This window comes from Suricata suricatta, chromosome 7 (genome assembly GCF_006229205.1).
Source record: "Suricata suricatta isolate VVHF042 chromosome 7, meerkat_22Aug2017_6uvM2_HiC, whole genome shotgun sequence".
In the NCBI taxonomy this organism is placed as follows: domain Eukaryota; kingdom Metazoa; phylum Chordata; class Mammalia; order Carnivora; family Herpestidae; genus Suricata; species Suricata suricatta.
This window is the reverse complement of record NC_043706.1, coordinates 124,678,915-124,702,406: the sequence shown is the minus strand read 5'-3', so window position 1 is coordinate 124,702,406 and position 23,492 is coordinate 124,678,915. Positions and strand designations below refer to the sequence as shown.

Below are 23,492 nucleotides of genomic sequence, written 5' to 3'. Positions count from 1 at the left end.
AAAAAAAAAAAAGGAAATTAAAACTGGGCTGGACACAGACTGAGAAGTGATGTCACCTTCATACTGCACCAATCAGTGTGCACCGAGCAGGGAGGATTCAGAGGCACTGTCCCAGGTTCCAGGTAGCATTACAAGGCCCACTGGGGAGGCAGGAATGGCCACCTGGAGAAAAGTGATCTGGGAGGCACTTTCTGCCTCACTGGCCAGGGAATCTCATCTGAAAGGGATCAGCCTCTCCAAGAGGTACCTTACCCACCATCTGGAAGCAAAAAAGAGTATATAACATCCCACCCTTTGGTGAGAAAGGAATTTATCTTTAAGAGTGCACTTCTCTATACCTTTTATACTAATTCAACCTCTAGTGTTAAAGTTTGTACCCATAAAATGGATACTCTTCATTAGCAGAGTTATTTTTGGGTGAGTATAAAGTAGCTTACACATAAAATAATAGAGTTGGGCTTCATGAAGAAACGAATACTGAAAAACTGAATAAAAATAAATGCAATAGCATTTAACAACTTTTTTTGAGGTTTATTTGTTTTTGAGAGAGAGAGTGTGCACACACGAGCTGGGGGGGGAAGGGGTGGGAGCAGGGAGAGAGAGGGACAGAGGATCAAAGTAGGCTGTGCACTGACAGCAGAGAGCCCATGGGGCTCTAACTCATGAACCGTGAGTTCATGACCTAAGCCGAAGTCGATGTTCAACTGACTAAGTCACCCAGGCACCCAGCTTTTAACAACTTTTTAAGATTTTTTTTTTAGCAACATTGACATGTGTTTTCTACTATTCAAAACATTATGCCTTCTTTACACAGCCATTCCTCTTTGTAATTCTGTCCTGGGCTGTCTGAGGGTAATAAATATAATAAGTTTATCTTTGATAAAAATAGAGCCCTCAATACAATCTAAATATTACTCTATCAAGGATTCATTAGAACACTTTTCTAAGAATTTTCTTCTTTGGGGCCTTTACATTGTAAGTAGCCCTAAAGGGTCTTCAAGTATCAGGAATGATGAGAGACATTTCCCTCGTTCTCAAAGATGACCCCTCTCACCAGCGATGTTCCAGTGAGGCCTTCCAGAAGATCCAAGAGCTTCCTTCCATCTTTGAGGTCTGTGAACATATCATTGATTGGTGGTTTTCCACTCTATAAAAGAACAAGAAAATAATCAGTTTCTTCAGTAGCAGAAATCACATACATCACTGGCAAATAAATGAATCGTTTCATTTTTTCCAGTTAAAAGTCTGGATGGGCAGCAGACTACTCGGCTTTATCTTGGATGGAAAGAAGCACAAATGCAGAGAACTCTGAAGTCCATAACAAATGATTTAACCTGACCAATACAAATTGCACTATTTCTTACAAAGGGAGCAAATGAAGCTATGGCCAATGTCCAGATGCCTTGCCAATGTATATGTCCCTGAGAAGGCATGTTACAGGGAATCACTGAAAACACAAATGGGCTCACAGCACCTGCATGAAAAGGCCAACAGAAGTGTGCAATTCTCTCATTCCATCATCGCACATGACCTTCACTGTCTGATGGTGTCTTGTGGCATTTCCACTACAGAAGCAGGTCATTTTGTCAACAATGTTTGCTCTCCAGTGCCGGGCCTATACTTCTAGGTATAATTTCTGGACAATGAAGAGACTCCAGACTCTTAGTCCAGTACCAGTCCAGTATTTCCAACTACAAAGGCTTATAGAATTCCTAAACTCTCATCCCTGATTGGTAAATAGCATCAACTTCCACTGACCGACATACCCTAGTGTCTGATGCCAGAAAATCCCACCCACTGGCAGGCAGATCCTTGCCCGTGTGTGTGACATGATGGTTGTACACAACAGGAGGATCCCCACACAGAGAAGCAGGGAGCCTTGGTTTAATGCCAGTTGACTGTTAGCAAACTGGTGAACCTAAGTCCACTCTTAACTTTCCTCTAAATCACAGTCTAAAAATCAAATAAATACTATTATGTGAAAATGACCAGACACCTATAAAGCACAATATAATAAAAGTTATGTTGTATCAAAGTATTCCTCTTTAATATGAAATCTCCTTGACGATTACAGTCCTTGTACCTGTCAATAATAAAGCCATCTTATAACCAATAACTATTTTATCTTCTTCACTTTTCACTTAAAAATGTATACATAAAGTCATATGAAGCACAATTTTACTCGGAGCTTGAAATGGAAGAGTAGAGGGAGGAAACCATTCAGAGGTTTCCTAAAGTTTAGTATGTTCCATTTTCCCTCCCCTCCTGATTTTTTACGTTTAATTAAGTATAAAGTATTGTCAACTAACGATGACTAACACCACTTTTCAAGAAGTCACATACTCTAAATGAGGGGAAGTACGGTAAAGTTTTCACCAAAGAATCAGAAAAAAAATAAACTATGACATATCTGTGTATGAAACGAAGCTGCTTTTCTAGTCCCAGCTGCCATTCTGGTGAGCGGCGACAGTGACAGTGAAACATCCATTATCTCCATCAGTCACAATAACAGACTGATAGGTACCATATGGGAGATACGGCCCAAGGGACCAGAGAGGATACTTCAGGAGGTAGAGCAAGGGGGAGTGCCTTGCACACTTAGACTTCCCACCTGCTATCAGTAAGGGCAAAGGGGGAGAAAGGACCCTCGTCACTGGCTACCTCTTACCTTCCTCCTCTCTGAACCAGCAAAAGTACACTTCAGACAACTAGCCACCAAATAACCAGGTTCCCATTCAGGGAGAGATGCATAACTCCGATCTTACAGCAAGAGACAGGACAGGACAGGACAGGTAAAGCTCATAGGAGAAACAAAGAGGGATAGCTAGGATTAAAAAAAAATCTTAAAAATTACTGATTGTTTTCAGCATACAGACCTTTTACATCTTTGGTCAGGTTTATTCCTAGGTATTTTATGGTTCTTGGTGCAATTGTTAAATGGGATCGATTTCATGATTTCTCTTTCTTTTGCTTCATTACTGGTGTCTAGGAATTTATCAAAAGGATACAGGAGTGCTGATTCATAGGGGCACATGTGCCCCAATGTTTATTTGTTTTGTTTTATTTTTGTTATTTTAAAATATATTCTTAGTGTTTATTTATTTTTGAGACAGAGAGAGAGAGAGAGTGAGAACAAGGGAGGGGCAGAGAGAGAGGGAGACACAGAATCTGAGACAGGCTCCAGGCTCTGAGCTGTCAGCACAGAACCCGACGTGGAGCTCAAACCCACGAACTGCTAGATCATGACCTGAGCCAAAGTCGGACGCTCAACCAACTGGGCCACCCAGGTGCCCCTGTTTTATTTTTGAGAGAGACACAGTGTGAGCAGGGGAGGGTCAGAGAGAGAGAGGGAGACACAGAATCCAAAGACAGGCTCCAGGCTCTGAGCTAACTGTCAGCACAGAGCCCGACACAGGGCTCAAACCCACGAACCACAAGATCATGACCTGAGCCAAAGTCAGATGCTCAACCAACTAAGTCACCCAGGTGCTCTTGTGCCCCAATGTTTATAGCAGTGCTTTCAACAATAGCCAAATTATGGAAAGAGCCTAAATGTCCATCAACTGATGAATGGATAAAGAAGATGTAGTTTATATACACAATGGAATACTACGTGCCAGTGAAACAGAATGAAATCTTGCCATTTGCCGCAATGTGGATGGAACTGGAGGGTGTTATGTTAAATGAAATAAGTCAGTCAGAGAAAGACAGATACCATATGTTTTCACTCATATGTGGAACTTGAGAAACTTAACGGAAGCCCATGGAGGAAGAGAAGGGGGAAAAATAGTTACAAACAGAGAGGGAGGGAGGCAAAACGTAAAAGACTCTTCAATACAGAGAACAAACTGAGGGCTGATGGGAAGGCAGTGGGAGAGAGGAGAAAATGAGTGATGGGTACTGAGGAGGGCACCTGTTGGCATGAGCACTGGGTGCTGTATGTAAGTAATGAATCACGGGAATCTACCCCCAAAACCAAGAAGACACTCCATGTTAGCCAACTTGTCAATAAATTATATTTTTATATTTAGAAAATTACTGACAACAAGTGCACAAAGTAAGGTCTTCTCAAATCCACATCCATTTTCAAATAAACAAATAAAATTACATACACCAACATAACATAAATATAAATATGTCCATATGACAAATAATTATGAATGCCCCATCCATCAATGACCTCACTGACAAAAAAACCTTCTACTTAGCCTTTCCACATCTATTTGCTCATCTGTTAAAAACTAAGATGACAGCTGTTCAATAAATGGTTGGTACCATTATTCATATTAGAAACATCACTTCAGTGTTTCTACTGTCATAAAAATGCTATAAAGTTTCAACAAAATCTGAATGGATGAATAAAACAAATAATTAATTCCCAGGCAGGAATATAAAAGCAGATTCTGAACTGGAGTACATGTTAGTATCAGTTCATAAGGATCTTCTAATATGATGACCTGTAGGAATACATCTCATTCCAAAATAATGAGCACGATAGTTAGTACAGGAGCACACTGCACTGTGCTGTAGGTACGTACCATGTGACAAGTCATATTTCACCAGCAAACTCACTAGATTCTTCCCTAACTCCACTGTTGCTCAATGACAAAGCAGGAAGCACTAAGATATAGCATTAATTTTTCTAAATGAGACATTTTTCTCCTCTCTCACTTGTCTAGTTCATTTATTTACTGAGCAGCAAACCTTGAGAAAGCCTCCCTGAGGAGTACTCTTTTGAAACACACATGACCGAGACATAGCCCTATCTTTCTGGAAATCACTCATTCATACAGGAGAACCAATGCCCTTATTTTCTTTAAAAACAAAAACAAACAAAACCTTACAGTAACAGTAACTCAGTTTCTTTACTCTGTCTCTAAATTTCAGATGAAAATTGATGACAATCAGGAAGAAATATGTATTTTGCTGTGTCTCTTTCTCCAATACTCTCTCACCCCAAACCAATGATGGCGTTATCAGTGCATATACCCACTGAGTAACCTCAGAAGAACTATGCCTACAAGATGGCCAGAGAGGGGAAAATACAGCCTATGAAGTTCCTCACTGGGCAAAGTAAAGAGTAAAGAAAGGTACCTGGGCTCATACAAATCCGAAACTGTGGTTCAAAACTTACACGGAAAGCACACACCCACACTCACCATACACATGGCCAGTCACTACAAAACACTACACTTTCATGGCAAATACAACTTGGGAGTGTCTCATAAACAAATGGAAAGAACCAGCCTATGCCCAAGAGCAAGTGCCGCTTAACACCCAGGAGAATAACATCTGTACATACGTGACTCAGTACTTTGTGCCCTATAACCAGGGGCCGGAAGATTTCTATTGTAAAGGTCCAGAGAGTACCTAGTTTAGGCGTTGCTGGTCAGGTGGTCTCTATGAAGCTACTCAACCCTGTTGTAATGTGAAAGCAGCCCAGACAATATAGAAACAAAAGAGCCATTCATAATGATGACTATCTTCCAATAAAACTGTATTTGCAGACTCTAAAATTTGAATCTCATAGAATGTCCACGTGTCATGAAATAGTCTTTTCTTTATTTTTTGCCACCACCAAAAAATGCAAAAACCATTCTTAGCTTGTGGGCCATACAAAAAAGACACAGGAAATGTGAAATGTTCTTAGACATAGTAATAGCGACCACTTAGATATGTTCTAAGAGATTTATACAGATTTAGATGTGTTATTTGTATGTATTAGTTATTTCTTGATAATAGTATTTTAAAGTAGGAAAACTGAGACAGGAGTGATGTGACAAGTGAGAGGCAGAACCCAGATCCAATACTACAAAATCTGGTTCCAAATCCGTAAGTCTGTGATAAACTGCCACTCAAATTATGAGGGTACAAGCCTTTGATTTTGATGGAAGGAATTATTTAATTGACAGGGGCAAAAGAGAGGGAGTTATATTTAATGATTTCCCAAAGAGAGCAACAAAATATATATCAAATTTAAATGAACTCCAAATGAAGACGATTTTTTCCCAAACAACTTGAAAGCATATCTGTGCCTTCCTATCACAGGCTCTCAAAATGGGGTCCACCCTGGGAAACTGTTTGGAAATGTCAGAAGTCATCATTGAATAAAATTAAAAACTGATTCATCCTGACAGTCAACCTCTTATTTAGATTTTTAATTCTTTGCAAAGACAGATTTGCAGAGACTTCTCTGACAGAAAGAATACAGCTTAATAACTCAATCAGACAAATATTTGGTGAATGCGTTCTTTGTGCTTGGCCCTGCAGAAATGCCAAGTTCAGGCCACCCTCCTCATTCACAAGAGAGGGTTCTCATAGTTTTCCAATAAACACAAAATAGTAAAAATGCACAATCTTGAACTTGGGGGGCAGATAAGCCATGGGTCACATTTAGCCTTAAAAAATTGAAAAGGCAACAAGAGTGCGGAGTGTGATGATGTTACAGATGACCAGTCCCGGTCACCCCTCCTCCAACCCTTTCCCCATGTATTTCTTACACTCTCCCGATGCCAGCTCTAACCCCACCATTGTGACAAGACCAGTATCATTACTAGCAGCTGGGACACAGACTCTTCTAGATTTAAAAGTGTCAAAGGATACAAGCAAACTGTCATTGCAATGCAGGAGGACGAGCCCAGGTCTGTGACTGGTGGGTGGCTATGAATTCAGACAGAGACATGTGATGGTACAAACGGCATGAAGGAAACCTGATGGGCTCCGTCACACCCGCAGAATCAGCCCAAAGGCTGAAGGCAACAGTGCTCATTTCCAGCAAGCAGCGGCCAAGGAGGAATCCCAGCCCATCAGTGGCAGGACTTGGGCTTTTCAAAAGAGGCTGGAAATCTGAGTTTATCTGTGTCATCTCCTGTTATGTGTAGTCTCCTAAGACATGGTACAGATGAACAAATTGTGTCCACGAGCATATGAAATCAGAGGGCGACTGATTAGCGATCTCTGCATAGGGTTACCCGCATGCAGGTGAGATATAAGTTTAGTCCACGGTGAGTCCTCTGAGAACGTGATCAAGTCTGTGGAAAGGACACACATGCACATTCACACACACACACACACACACACACACACACACACACACACACACACCATCTAAAGACTAGGGAACATGATTGAATATAAAACACCAGCAGACATTACTCTGGCTCAGACCAAAACACAAAGAAGTCATTTCAGATTCTTTTTCCACCCACTCCTCACCTCATCTACTTCCAAACACACAACCAGCTCCCCCTGTCATCACGGCTCCCCCTGTGGTTTGTGTGGCCAGGACGAGGCTAACAGATCCCCGTGTCTCTGCAGTAAAGCCAGAATAACTCTAATACCTACAAGCAAATGACTCCCTTATGGGCAAAGACAATCCAAACTCCAAGTGAAAGGTCCTCTGTGATTGGGTCCCCACCGCCTCCCTGAGCTGACACTGTCTTACCCGCCCCCTGCTTCAGTCCTCCCCAAGCACAGTTATTTCCATTATAAAGGTCAGGTTTTTCACCAACAGCAAGAGTGGGAATGGGAAGAAAAATCTGCCAAGACTGAATAAGAAAGTAAAACTTAGAAAGTGTAGTTTTAGAGTTCTTAAAAGAGCAAAGTGCGAATTCTTTTTTTTAATAATTTTTAAATGTTTTTTATTTATTTTTGAGAGACAGAGAGAGACAGTGTGAACAGGGGAGGGTCAGAGAGAGAAGGAGATACAGAATCTGAAGCAGGCTTCAGGCTCTGAGCTAGCTGTCAGCACAGAGCCTGACGCGGGGCTTGAACCCAAGAACATGAGATCATGACCTGAGCTGAAGCCGGACGCTTAACCCAATGAGCCACCCAGGTGCCCCCAAAGTGCGAATTCAGTATGCCAACAACAAACCAATTGAATTGGGACTTCAAGATTGGGACTCAGATTTTCCGTTTGGAAAAATGATCCGTGCCTCCTCCCCGGGGTTGCTAGGCTGACACCGACCACCCACGGCTTGTATTCAAGGCCCTCAGAATGGAGATGTAAACAAAACCAGGACCAGCACAGCCTGCTGAGCACATTACCAGAGACTCATAAGCTAGCTTGGTTCTGCCAAATTTGTACCAAGTAACAGATACAGTACACAGACAGACTCTGTCCTACACGACTGCCCTGATCTCATTATAAATAATCAAGTTACAACTGGGTATTATAAGGAGATGAGTGAAAACAGAAGTTTTTAAATGCTTTCACATCTAACATATCTGATATGATATCTCATAAACAATAAATTTGAGCCCTCTGACACTGCTTCACTATGCTGTGATTTATTTATGCTCCATTTTCAAAACGGGATACGAAGCAGCCTATAGAATGCAGTCACTATCTCCACTGGGTACTCTGCGTGTGTGCGTGCATGTGTGCGCCATACACATAGACGTGTACACACACACACACACACATACACACACACACACACACTCATCTATAGCATATATACCAGAATTTCTTTGCATTCTTCTCTGATTAATCTGAGGTTAATCTGATGTTCCCAGCCTCTGATAATATATTGCAAGTGTTAGCATCTCTTTTATTATTTTTTTTATTGTTTGTTTGGGGCAATGAGTTGATTATTTTAAAAATTCAAAAAGAAATATGCAATTTAATCTTTCTTTTAATATATTTTTTAAATTTTTTATGTTTATTTTTGAGAGTGAGAGAGACAGAGCATATGCGGGGCAGGGGCAGAGAGAGAGGGAGACACAGAATCCGAAACAGACTCCAGGCTCTGAGCTGTCAGCACAGAGCCCCAACCCAGGGCTCAAACCCTCAAACCGTGAGATCATCACCTGAGCCAAAGTTGGACGCCCAACATGCTGAGCCACGCAGGTACCCCCCTTTTAATATTTTTAAAACCAGACTCTTGCAGTTATGAATCCCAAATTTCAGCACTGATGCAAATGTAGCACCCTTTCGGCTCTTGTAATTATTCATTTTCTCTTTTTTTAATATTTATTTATTCTAGGGGAGATAACAAGCAGTGGAGGGGCAGAGAAGGGAGGGACAGAGGATCTAAAGGAGGCTCTGCACTGACAGGCTGACAGCAGTGAACCTGAAGTGGGGCTCAAACTCATGAACTGCAAGATCATGACCTGAGCCAAAGTCAGACACTCAAGCGACTGAGTCACCCAGGTGCCCCCAATAATTCTTCATTTCCTTAAATGTCAATAAGTGCATCAGTGACCACCATAAGCAATGCCATTTTGGTTAAGTATGTTTATTTATAAATATATATAAACAAGTATTTTATAATAAAAATGTTATATCTTTTCTGTTGGTGGTGGAATTAAAAGTAGTTGAGGAACTACTACATGGCCCAGTCAGTTGAGTGACAAACTTCAGCTCAGGTCATGATCTCATGGTCTGTGGGTTCGAGCCCCACTCTAGACTCTACGCTGGCAGTGCAGAGCCTGCTTGGGATTCTCTCTCTAACTCCCTCTCTGCCCTTCCCCCATTTGCCCTTTCTCTTTCTCTCAAAATAAATAAATAAAACTTTAAAAATAAATAAGTAAAAGTAGTAGATGAGTATTTTCTTTGGATTTCTCCTATCACCTGATTTTTTGTACTATTATTATTATTATTGCATAAATTAAATAATGGATTAAAACAGAGATTGGTATCTCTGCTCAAGATTAAGCAAACTGATAACATTAGGTTCATCACAATTGTAGAGTTACAGCTACACCAATGAAATGAAGACCATGTGATGGTCAGTATCAACTTTTTTATTCCACCCCATGGGGAAAGAATAAAGGCAGCATTGCTTTTGACCGAAAAGAATAAGAGCAAAATGAGTGCAGTGAAACGCCTAACGGGGTCTTTAAATACCTTGCAAAGGAAAACCAGCAAGATGTTCTGCAGTTCACTTAAAGATCAGTGAGCACATGGCTCTTGGCCATTCTTTTGGAGAATCCAAGGTGCTCAGCACAAGTTCTTAAGAACTGAAGAAGATTTCATTTAGCAGCTTGCGTGGAAGGAGGGAGGGAGGGAAGAAAAGGAGAAGAGGGAGGGGCTGGAGAAACACGGCCCAGGTAACCACACAAGAGACACATTAGCTGCAGAGCAATGATTTATGCAGTGTTCACATAGGAATCAAAGCAATGAATGTGTGTTTGCCTTAAAAACTACAGAACACTATAAAACGCAAGCTGACCCAGATAATACCTTTCAGAGAATCAAAAGTCAGACAGCATGTAACACAATTTTTACCGTGCTCTTGGGTACGCAAACTGAGAGCGTGCTGATGAACCGGGATAAGGAACCACCCGTGAGGCTCACTCCCTGGCAGGCAGGGCAGGGCCCATGCACACTCCATGGACAGTCAACCAGGTGAGCGCCGCAGGCTGGATCAACCCACTCCACGTGCATACCAGGCAAGGTCTGTCACAATAAAGCTCGTTCCAGATCCGCACAACTAGCAAAGCAGGAGAAATGTTTGGAGAATGCAGTTCCTCAAACGATAGGCTACCTTGAGACCAGGGCAAGGCATTCATTAAGGACCTGATAATGATGATATAAAGGTAAATAAAATGACATTTTCTTGGTTTCATAAAGGAGAGGCAGCTGGCCTGCACTTTCCATCCCCTTTGGGTTAGAAAAACACAACAGGACCAACTTTTTAGTGAGGAATTAGATAAACCTCCATCTTCAGTTTTCCAGTGCAAGAAAACAAAGACCTCGGGGAGGAGTCTCTTAGGAGGCAGACGGAGGCCCAGACAAGGTGCATCCATTTGTCTCTCCAAGAGGTACATGTCCATCATTCTTCAACATTACTACATAATGTGTGAAATTCTGTCCAAACCTTCTAGTTTTTCACCAACTGCCTGCATTCACCAAATCTGACAGAAATACTCAGTAATAAATTCTGTGTTCTCTGTCTTCTATATCGAATAGAGGTCTTTTTATTGGCAGGATTTTTTTTTTTTATTTCCCCAACAGATTGATAAAAACAAAATTAACAGTATCAACTACCCCCGCCCAACCCGGTCTGCCTCCATGCATAGTTGGCGGTGGCCACATGTAGAGCTAAAGGCTTCCTAAAGCGAGCTACAGCTGAAAGTGGGTCCAGTGTGTCCTAGCTGTTTAATGGGAAGCGCTTCTTCCCCCCTCCACCCCCCCCCAGCCCCTGCAAACCACCACCTCTTCAATGACCCTCTCCTGATAGCTCACGGGCCTCCTGATAGCTTAGGCCGACACCCCTGTACCAGTCAGAGCCCATCTCTGAAGGCAGGGAAGGTGGGGTCACATGGGCTGAGTGAAATGTGGCTCTGCTCACCCCTTTCCAGGTAAAGGGTGAAAAGTCATTTTCCTCAGCTGATCTGACTCAAAATTGAGCATCCGTTAACAGACTCGGCAAATACTATCAACTTTGCGTAAGACTTATAAACACAAATAGGCGCAGCCAAAATCATTTATTAAGTACTCAATATGTACAAAACATAAAACACAGCATATTAAATAGCTTTTTTTAACTTTATCCACAGTAACCAGGTGAAAATCATGTTGCAAGTACAATGTTTAGAACCAAAAAAACAAAAGATATCAAATTGAATGAAAACAAACAAAACCAAACTTAGTAGCCAAAACATAGCTTGGGACTGTTTAGGAATACAGAGCGCATTTTATCATTTGCTTTTTAAAGGTATTGGTGAGTACATATAAATCAAGACTTCGTAAGGAACCAGTTGAATGGTATGGGACCTAAAACAATTAGTTGACTTGCCTTACTCAGGCTCAGGAAAATAAGCCAATGGTGGACCCAATGCGTTGCGGGTGCCTCTGATCGGCACACAGGAAGCTGGCCCTCTCTCCTCCACAAGACTGAAAAGAGGACTGAACTTCTGCAGCCTACTTTTATTGCCCCGTCTTCCACAAAGCTCCCTACACATGTTTTCCCACTCTCATTTCTGTGACCATCAACTTCCAATACAAAAACACTAAAAAACAATGGGACACTAAAAGCCAAGTCCCACTTTCTCCAAAAGGAACACATTTGAATAGCTCTCCACATTACAATTTATTAAAAAAAAAAAGCTTCACAGATTTCCTCTTTTGTGCTCCATCAATTTAAACTTCAAGTTCGGAATTTTGTGACTTATAGGAAAACTTTGCGCCTCTTTGTCTTGGAAAAGGGAAATGCAGAAATCTCCCAAGCGGAAGTTCCGCATTTTGAAGTCTGAAGATTCTCTGCCTAACCTTTATTCGTTAAACCTCTTTTGAGAATCGCCTCACCAAACTGATAAAAGAGCTTCTGCAATTTGCACGTCTCAGCTCTGCCAGATGAACAGCTCTGAAAGTCAGCCAAAGAAAATGCAGGCTGAGCGGCAGAACAAAGTCCCCAACGGTGAAGCGATGAGGCCATTGCTGCCTCCCCAGGGACAGCAGCCCACTAACAAACCAGAGGCTCTTAAAATTCGGGGGAACAAAACACTCAAGCTTTACCCACTAGACAATGGATTGAAGTGGGTTTAATGAGCCACTGCTTTTTTCCATTTCTGTTTTAAAATATATGTGTAGCACAGACCAGGGGTACCACACGTTAGGGTTACCTGAGAGGGGCTTAATTTCGCATTCCTAAGTAACTGCAATCTCCTATGTTTCAAAATAATGCCTCAATATTTCTTAGCAAGACGAGGCAAGTAATTACGATCAAGTGTTTTATAGCTAAAAGAATAAAAACCAAGTGACCTGGAAAAATTGGCTAATAATTTGCCTGAGGTCATAAATAAATGAGCAGCACATCCAGGAATAAGTGTTAAATTTCCTAACTCTTAGCTCCTTTAGCTAATCATTTTCTTCTGAGCCCTCCGTAACTTTTTCAAATCCAACAGCCATAAGTTATTCTATGCTGTGTGACTTCTCAGGATTCCCAAACTTCAAAGCATATCTCTGAAACATATTAACAAGGATTTGCAGCAAAAAGAATATATATTTATAGTGAATGCTGTCTTAGCTATCATATTTCTTTATATAGTGAAAAAAAAATCACAGGATGGTTTTAGATCCATATTACTCAATATTCCAAGCTCTTTACCAAATCCTTTATCCAGGGATGAATTGAGCTGATTTTAGGTTTTAAATCTCGTTTTTCATCACCAAATTTAATAGGAGGCTTCTATTTGAAGAATCCTATGCAGCAAATGTAAGAATCCTATGTATAAATCCAAATCATGATTTAACCATCTTTCCAGGGCAACTCCAGAAAACAGGTAAATAAGGAAATTGCATAGCTGGAACTTTTGTCTATTTTTGTGAGTAAATGCAGCAAAATGTATTCATATCCATGAAATAACACAACTTAGGCCATTTTGCACTCAATCCTCTACTCCTACCTCTTTCCAATATAACCACTCCCAAATGGTTTATGGATATAAATATTAGGCATTTCAGTATGTTTCTGCCATTGTCATTCACTAATCTATTAAGTCTGTAAATGCTCACTGGGTGCTTTTCAAATGCCAGAAGTGGTGCCAATGACCCTGCACCCACGGAGCATACCACTGTCTCAGAGAGGAGCGGCAAATACGTTCAGATGTAACGATTTAAAGTACAATTATGATAAGTGCATCAAAGGATAATGCTTTAAGAGTAGAGAGCATATCTACCCTAGTCTGGAAGGTCTGCAAAGGTGCCCTTCAGGAAATGGCACTTAAGCTCAGGCAAGATATAGGAGGAGCTGGCCAGGAAAAGATGGAGGAAGGAGCAAAGGTAGAAGCCATGAGAAGGCTCATCACAATGGCTAGAGCATAAAGAGGAAGCGAGAGTAAAGCAAAATGCAACCAGGAGGAGATTGGAAGCCGCAACCACCTAGGGCCTTAAATGCCAAGTAAGAATGATGGGCAGCCACTGAAAGATTTAGCTGAAGAGCAAGGGGCATCCAGGCTTACACTTTAAGATCACTCCTGCTACTCTATAGAAAGTAGAAGAAAAGGAATGGAAGGTGAAGCCCAGCCAGGTAGAACCAGCTGGCAGATTATGACAACAGTCCACGTGTTCAGAGATAATTTTCAAAAAACAGTAAAACCATGAGTCTCATGTATATGTAATATCAACACATGTCAAAGGCTCCGACTCATTAATTAATGAGAGGACCAGTATGGTGTTACAACCAGTTCAAAGGAGAATTCAAAAGACCACATGTTGTTCACATGCAATAAAGTGGAAATAAATTTGCAATAGCTGCAAAACCAGGTCTATCCAAAGGATAATAATCAATTGCAGTCCACCTGCTCTGCATTTTTATGGATAAGAATCGTCTGTATTATTATCTGCTTTCTACAACTCTCAGAGGTGTAGAGTAGCTCAAAGATAAGGGAAGGCAAAGCCCCAGATGTCTGAGCTGAGAGGACTCCTACTGATCTTCTCGCCCATCTTAAAGTCTTTCACATTTTTTCCTAACTCGGATAACAGAGAGTTGGCAAAATGTGGTGTCAGAAGAGATGGAGGGAAATAGACATTTTGAATATATATAGGTAGTGGAATCAACAAGATTGGGTGTTTGATTGAGATGGGCTGGGGAGGGAGCATGAAGGAAAAGCCCGCGATGGATTTCAAAATAAATTCCTAAACGGCAGATGATGCCATCAGTGTCTGTTTGCATTTTTCAACGGAAGGGCTCTGCTGCCCTGGGAAGAGACCCATGCTTCAGGGAGGCAGCAGACTCGGTCAATAATTCTATTTTAAGCTTCACAAATACCAAAGGACATGGATAAAAAATAAATGAAATCAAATTCATTCTCTTCAACGGGACTTTTTTTTTCTTGTGCAAGCCTCTGGATTACCTAGTGACACGATGCCCGAAGACCAGCTTTTCCCAGCGCGGTGGAATGACGCTGTACGGGAGTCTTTGGAAATCTCCCAGCCTAGAAATGTGTTATTCCTTTCCCTGATCACCAGGGTGGAAGCAATCGGATTTATGGACTCAAGGCAGCCAGAGGAAAGAAAAAACTGAGGATGAAGTTCAATGTCACTGCCATGAACCCTCCAATTCTTTATATCCAAATATTCATCATTTCTTTGATAAGTTTGTTCTAGAACCATCAAATTTTCCTCTACTTTGATTTCTTACTAGAAGGAATCTGAAAGGAAATGTTTCCAGGGTCAGCTCTCCTTTTGATCCTTTTTCTCCAAACAAAATAAGCTTTTAGCTTCTGTGTCAGTTTACATAACTGAAACTTGTTGAAATGTTAAAAATGTTAAAAATGATAATAATTACCTGGTTTTTTCACTGTCCTGGCAATAATTACAACCTTCTTGGGGCAAATAATTTACATGAGACTTAAAACACTTACTTAATATCACAGAATAATATACACATTATTAATTTAAATTTAAATATCAAGTTCATTAAGAATTCTAATAATCCTCAACTTTGTGTTATTTGAGGTCTTTTTAAAGATGTTAATGATCAGGGCGCCTGAGTGACTCAATCGCTTAAGCAACTGACTTCAGCTCAGGTCATGATCTCACAGTTTGTGGGTTCGAACCCCACGTCGGGCTCTGTGCTGACAGCTCAGAGCCTGGAGCCTGCTTCGGATTCTGTGTCTCCCTCTCTCTCTGCCCCACCCCATTCACGCTCTGTTTCTCTTGTCTCAATAATAAATAAACATAAAAAAAATTTTAATGTGACCAGCAATAAATACTGAGCTATTTCTTGAGACAATTCAAATATATGACCCAGATGATCAATAGACACTGACAACTGTCCAATGGTGAACAAGCCAAGGGACAACAACTGCAGTGAAGACAGTTTTAAAGTTCAGAGAAGGAGCACTTGGGCCACACTGGGTAGGGGGGGGAGGACTGGTGCCAGCCCTGCATCAGTGACAGCTCTGGACCTGGAGACGAAGCAGACCTACCGGGGGAGGCTCCAGTCCAACAGTCTGCACACACTGTGGAGGTGCTATCTTGCCTGGGCTAAGTTCATGGCAATACTGATCAAGTAAAACTTGTTCAATTTTTTTCTCAGTTGTCACCTCTATTCTCCGACTCTCTGCCTTTCCACGCCCTATTGTGCTATTTCTCTCCATACTCATAACTAGGGGAAAAGGTAATTCACCCCGTGTCAAATGTCCCCCAAACACAGGTCTATCAAGACGACGATGCTTTCAAATGATCTTTAAAATCAGTCCGAAGGTAATTCTTCCCCAATGACTAAATTAAGCTGCTAAAAAGTAGGTCTGCTTAACTTGCTCTACCTAGAAATGTATCATCCTCCATAACAATCAGGGTAGGAGAGCGTGGGTGACTCGGTCCGTTAAGCGTCTGACTTCAGCTCAGGTCATGATCTCGTGGTTCGAAGTAGGTTCGAGCCCCGTGTCAGGCTCTGTGCTGATAGCTCAGAGCGTACAGCCTGCTTCAGATTCTATATATATATCTCGCTCTGCCCCTACCCCACTCAAGCTTTATCTCTCTTTCTTTCTCTCAAAAATAAATCATTTAAAAGATAATAACAACAACAATCAAGGTCTAGATGATCTTACATCTCTGACCACTCATAAAACCAGTGGAATAAAACATCTCATATCCAGACTCTGTGAGTTGCTATAACTACGCTGCCCAGAATAAGGACATGTAGATGGACACTTTGAAAGTTTTGAATAATGCCAAATGCAAAGCACCCAGATGTTACCTGTGTCTCTAAAATAAAACAAGTTAAAATTTCCCCCAAAATACCTATGTCTGCTCTGGAATAATCCTACATATAAAACCACCAAGCTTATGTAAGCACTATATTCTTGATCCTTCTGTCAAAGTCAGTTTTCACATCCCTTATATTCTCAGAGACAAGATAAAACATCCCTCAACACAAACCTGCAAAACCGAAGAAAAGACTTGCAGTCAAATAGTCACCTGTAATTACTGGAACATGCAACAATTTTCAAATCATGCTGCTGCTAAAAGGAATCCAAAATATTCTCACCTTGCCTCAAAGAAATACCAACATTTGTGGTCCTGACCTTTGTAATCTTCTCAAATAGAAAAGTTTGAAAATAATAACCTTTAATTAAAGTAGCTTTTGGGGCGTCTGGGTGACTCAGTCGCTTGAGCATCTGACTCTTTATTTCAGCTCAGGTCATGATCCCATGCTTGTGGAATCGAGCCCCAAGTTGGGCTCTGCCCTGAGCATGGAGCCTGTTTGGGATTCTCTCTCCCTCTGCCCCTACCCCACAGGAATGCATTCATTCTCTCTCTCTCTCTTTTTCTCTCTCTCAATAATAATAATATATTAGTTTTCTTACTATTAAAAGGACCATGATTATGTTTCTCCAAGAAAACTTTGTTACTCATCTTTCTATCAAGCTGTCCTGGAAATTTTCCTCCCACTTCAAAGGTAGAGGACCAAATTCCAACATCAATAACCAACGGATAATTACATTACAACAAGTTTGAAAACAGCACTGCTGATTTCTCTTTCAGTTTGCTATATCCCTAAAAGGAATATCACTCAAATCACAGATTATATTCCAAGTGGTTAAAAATGCTGAGAAAGAGTGGTGAAGAAGTGAAGAAGTGCAAAAAAAAAAAGGGGGGATCACAATTCAGATAAACACTATTAGCCACATCAATGGGTATAAAAAATTCCTAAGCATTTCTGCACAGGGTAGAAAGGCTGCCTGAATAGCAATTTGATTTTCCCCAAGCAAAGTGAAATCATCTTCTGTCCAGAGAAATGAACACAAAATTTGCCCAATGATATATCCGTTTCCTAAATGGACCCAGGACTCACAGCATCAAAAGCAGCAACCTATTGGCATATATCTGGAGAATGCCAGATAAAAATAAACAGCTGTTTATTCCATGATGGTGTTTACACCATTAAATCTTAAACATATTTGAGAGAATAAAAAAAATGTAAATAAAGAAAGTAGAAATGTATCTGCATATCAGAAGATTTCTGTTAGGTCACATTCCAGGGCAAAATTCATTGCACTTCCAACCAAACTCCATCAAACAAAAAGAGGCATCTGAATCCCCATAAAGTGTTTGAAAGTCTGTTACCTTTGAAAATCGAGCATTAATCCATTTGGTGAAAGTTTTCTTCTGCACGTCATTGTGTTCATCTGTGGGAGGGAAGAGGAGAGAAGGAAAAAGAATGAAAGTTTGTACCTTTAGTTAGAGTACTAAACACAATCATCCCCATCATGGGTTTAATAAAATAGTAGTCCTATTAGTAGTTCATGCACCAAAATCCCCAGCTAAGAAAGAAGATGATGGCTGAGGGAGTCAGCTAATGCCTGCAGCAGAGGAGCAGGCACTGTCCCCAGGGAGCTGGCCCTCCCATCCCTAAGCCTGAGGATATTACCACCAACCATTAAATCCATGTATGGTGGACAGAATCAGCACTTCACTTTCACCCTATTATACATAATACTTTCTGTTGCATTTTGTCTAAGTAAAATTTCAGCATGCAAAAGACATTAGCATGTCCCAAACAAAAATCAAAGTTATCCACTAAAAATGAAAAAACTCATGACCTTCCTCCTTTTCATGCAAGGTCCTACACCCTCCGAACAGAAACTAGTGGAAGGTTATTTATTCCACAAGCTGTTTTCTGTAGTAAGACTGATATGACAAGGTTTTAATGATCTTGGTCTAGCAATACAATATCCGTATTTTACAAGTAGAGAAATCAGAGAGCCATTTTTAGAAAATGATCAACTTTGGCTTTGATTACAGTTTCATGTTCCAGGCCACAAGAAATAAAACTTGACCTTAAAAGCGACCGTATCTTGAACTTCTTGAAGATAAGCAGAGTGATTTAGTTAAGTACAAGGAAACCATCTGATACATCAAAAAGAACAAAGGGCTACAGAACAAAACAGGCCTCCGGCATCCCAAGCCACTTTGTGAGTGACCTTGGGTAAGTCACTACAATGCCTCCTCACCTCGGCACTCTCACCTGTAAAATAGAGATAAGTTACAGCCAGCTTGTATGAAGATTAGTGAAGAATTGTTGTAATAATTACTACAGTAAACCTGTAAATATGGCAGATTTTTCCCTTTCTGTTACTCCTAATCACATCCTCTTCAACTGCCCCCACGCTCCATTCTCTATTACAACCAGCAAGAGTCACTGTTGGCTGAAAGCCTACAGAACGGCACATTAACAATCTCTAACTGGTTCTGAAAACTGCTTCGGGAGCCTTTGGAACAGTGCAGAGCGCTGCGGTTCTGTCTGTCTATACTACGGATACACATACCGCCTGTCCCAGTACCGTCCACACTGCCAGGCTGCCTCCCACATCATAAGGGCAGTGTAATAACAGAAAGGCCCAAGTATGCTCTGCCCTCCGTGCCTCAACTGCAAAGGGCTGCCTTCACCACAGACCTCCCCACTCATCTCTAACCGCGTAATTAGAAGTTCACCCACTACTTCGCCAAGTTTGTGCTATCTCTGGTCCTTACCCTCTTCGGGAAGGAGAGGGTGTAATGAAAAGGTCATTCCTGAAATAAATACCAGAGCAGCAGCTCCAGTAAAGACTGCACTTCCACAGATCCGTAAAGGTAATTGGAGACCAGCCCTGAGACACAAAGGGAGCAATTGGATGAAAAACGAAACTTGTCTAAGAAACTTCTCCATGTTAATTGTGCTGAGAGGTGGCCTTCCTTCCAGAAAGGACAATACAGTCAGCATCAGACCTGATTTCAGGCTATCATCGATCAATGCCACCTATAAGCCATTTATTAACCAAGAGGACTTGCTTACACACTCTGAATGTCCCCACCTGACAATCACGCCCAAGAGGGGCAGTGCTAAGATTCTACACAGACTAGAAGGTAGCCACATACATCAACCAGCAGTGAGCACTATGCTAGCCCCACCAAGAGGAATACAATGTTAAATATCAGTGTTCAGAGCACTGAGAAAATCTAATTATTTGTCCCATTAACCTTTGGATTTACTTTTGTAAATTTTACCACACATATTATTCCATCATGCTATTAGCAAATATATATATATAAAGGTCACAAATATTAAGTTCTCCTGATTTCATAACATTTATACAACTTCAACTATTTTTGCCATAAAAATGAAGAAAATTTTAACAGATTAATATTGATAAATTTTGTTTTCTTTCCTGAGCATTTAACCTTATTTTCTTTTTTTTTAATTTTTTTAATGTTTTTTATTTATTTTTGAGAGACACAGAGAGAGACAGTGCGAGCAGAGGAGGGTCAGAGAGAGAGAGGGAGATACAGAATCCGAAGCAGGCTCCAGGCTCTGAGCTAGCTGTCAGCACAGAGTCCGAGGCGGGGCTTGAACCCACGAACCGTGAGATCATGACCTGCGCTGAAGCCGGTCGCTTAACCGACTGAGCCACCCAGGCGCCCCTAACCTTCTTATTTTCAAAAAAATATATATTAAAATATTTAATATTTCATAGGTTCCTCTCCAGATATACATTGAACAAAGAAAAGAGTGTCCACACCTTACCAAATGATAAGTAAAATTTTTCAACTTCATCAGAAAAAAAAAATGAAATCAAATTCTAAAACAGACCCTTGCTATGTGGAGATGTTTATAAAAATAAGCTAATGTCTCTATAATACTATTTGATCTTTGGGTCAAATCAAAGTTTGAATATGAGTCTAAGAAACCGATATGAAATAAAGGATGAGGTTGTAAAGAAAAATTGTACAGCATCCGAAGATTTCAAAAATACTCCCAAATTAATAAACACTCCTCGGGATTCATTTTCCTGACACAGTTACAGGGGGGGAGTTCATATATTAACAAGGCTTTTAGTTCACATTTCCTTTTTCGATCTCTCTCTCACACACACACACCCCTCTTATTTTCTACCTACCAGAAAGGTATTCAATAAAAGAACTAGAATTAGGCAGTAGCTCTTAAATTATGAGATTAAAATGTAACAAATTTGGAACACTTACTAGAGAACTGCCCTCCACACCACAACAATTAGGGCCACAGTCCTGGCCCAGGTCCTGTTTCTGGGACTTGAAAATAAGCTAGCAAACTGGTGACAAGACAACGGAAGATCTCAGTCATGCGTTTCTGATCAATGATTTTGTCCCTCCTAGAAACGTACACAAAACTTCCCATCTCGGGGCGCCTGGGTGGCTCAGTTGGTTAAGCCTCTGACTTCGGCTCAGGTCAGATCTCACGTTCGTGGGTTCGAGCCCCGCGTCGGGCTCTGTGCTGACAGCCAGCTCAGAGCCTGGAGCCTGCTTCCAGTTCTGTGTCTCCTTCTCTCTCTGCCCCTCCCCCTCTCATGCTCTGTCTCTCTCTGTATCAAAAATAAATACAACATTAAAAAAAAATTTTAAAAAAAAGAAAAAAGAAAAAAAAAAACTTCCCATCTCAAGGTTGCTCAGCTGTCCATTATCAAGCCAGTCTGTCATTTAACTTCTCCACAATAAAAATGAGCAAATGGACAACACCATCTTACATATAACAGGATTATTTTATATAAACAAGTTAGTATAATTTACACTCTAAATACATTCATTCCAGGTACCAAACAAGCATTTTCTTTAGATTTGGATTTGAGAAAACCTTTAGTTTCTGAAAGTCTTTCAGGGCTTAGCAGATCTTATCCATTAATGACCTTTCTCCTTTACAGGGACAAACACGGGACTGAATTAGGAGAAGAAAAATGTGTTAAATCCCTTAAGGCTGATTTTCCAAATTCTTCCTCTAAAATATTTTGCTCTTCTTAAAATGCTTTTGACATGCACACACAGATCCAAGGGCCTTTGCGGCTGCCTAGCCTGGAATTTTATTTCTGTGATGGGTAAGAGAAGTGAAGCAAGAAACATCAACAAAACTGCCGGATAAATCTTCCAGGAAACTGGCTTGCAATATTTTTTTCACTTCACCAGCTCAAATGCATATCACAACTTCTTTCAGCAGAATGTAGCAACAAATCTCGATTTAAATCCTTAGGACTTGTTTCCTTGTGGAAACAGACAAGTCCTAGGAACATGTATATCACCATTAAAACGCGACTACTAGTGGAGAGAAAGCATTATCCCCAGTACATCTTTAAAAGCAATTGAAGAGTGTCCAATTGGCTGGCAGTAACGTGAGTTCCATAAAATGCAGCTATTTAGAAAAGAAGTCCCTAGACTTTGAGCCAAAAGAGAAATATCTTCTTGGATGATTTAAAACTTGGATTGGCTTTATTAAAGCCTCTCATGAAATGCAACTCACCCTAGAAAGCCAGTTTCTCATTAGCAGAAGAGATTATTTCAGAAGCAATGAAAGCATTTCAGACTCTACTCCCACTTCTTCTTTTTCTGGGTGGAGGATTTAATCAAGCCCAAAGAAACCTACTACCAAGGCTCAGAGAGCTCATTCTCCCCTCTCGCTGTCTTACAGCCACTTTATCAGCCTCTGGACACGATCGATTCATTTATCAAGACAATATGCATTAAAACGGTACATGGAAATATGTAAATATTATGTAATCATCTGCCAAAGATTACAACTGTGTAGTCCAAGACACAGAGACAAGAGGAGACAGACTGCTCTCAATTAGACTGTGTAGATTCCAAATTTGTTTCAAAATCTGACACCCTCAGAGGGCCTGAAAAAAACCCTTAACAATGTGCTTTTCAAAATTGTCAAAACGACCTAAGTATAGGAGGAGTTTAGATAATTACCATTTCAAATGTTATCCCTGTAAGTTTATCACATTTATACTTTGAAGTTATTAAAGCTTTTTAAAAACTGCATTTGAAACAGACTTTCATTCTATAAAAAGGAAAAAAACAAGTCGATGGTCTCTTTAGGAAATGTGGAGATGGGTGAGTGACAAGAGGAAAACAACTCCACATTTCAAATAAGAAAGAAGCCTGTGATCCAGGGACAAAAGTTAAATGAATTGCCCAGCATCACCCACCATGTAAGTGACGGAGTCACTGACGGAACCAGGTCCCACCAACTCCTGAGCCTGTGTTCAATCAAGAACTCCAAGCACACAGAGGTCAGAGTTCCATGGGGAACAAAAGGCATTTAAAATATATCTTAAAGGACAGATGAAGTCTGGTTCATGCAAAGAAGAAGGGCATTCTAGACAGATTAAGAGAAGGCTCAGACTAATACCTTACCAAAAAAAGTATATTTAAATTAAACATAACTGCACACCTAAAACAGCAGGTTTTAACATACAATATTAAAAGAATAATTCTAAAATAATCCAAACTTTAGAAAGTTTTCAACCCTGAAAACTGTTTATATCCATAAAAAGAGGAGTACAGAGTTAGAAATATATGCTTTAAAATGTTTTTATAAGAAAATATAGATTCTTGGGGCACCTGGATGGCTCAGTCGGTTAAGCGTCTGACTCTTGATTTCAGCTCAGGTTGTGACCTCACCACAGTTCATGAGATTGAGCCCCACTTTGGGCTCCACACTGAGAGTGCAGAGCCTGCTTGGGATTCTCTCTCTCTCCCTCTCTCTCTGACCCTCTCCCCTCCCCTCTAAAGAAACAAACTTAAGGAA

The 23,492-nt window shown here is 40.7% G+C and overlaps 1 protein-coding gene across 1 annotated transcript in view; it reads right to left on the bottom strand.

Annotated features, from left to right (window-relative positions):
• The window catches only part of UTRN (utrophin), a 507,319-nt gene that overhangs the window by 382,657 nt on the left and 101,170 nt on the right, over positions 1 to 23,492 (bottom strand). The window contains exons 3-4 of the mRNA XM_029943246.1: positions 18,023 to 18,084; positions 1,055 to 1,147 (exon numbers count right to left, since the gene is read on the bottom strand). Coding sequence (XP_029799106.1) covers positions 1,055 to 1,147; positions 18,023 to 18,084 — 155 coding nt within the window. The remainder of the gene's footprint in view (positions 1 to 1,054; positions 1,148 to 18,022; positions 18,085 to 23,492) is intronic.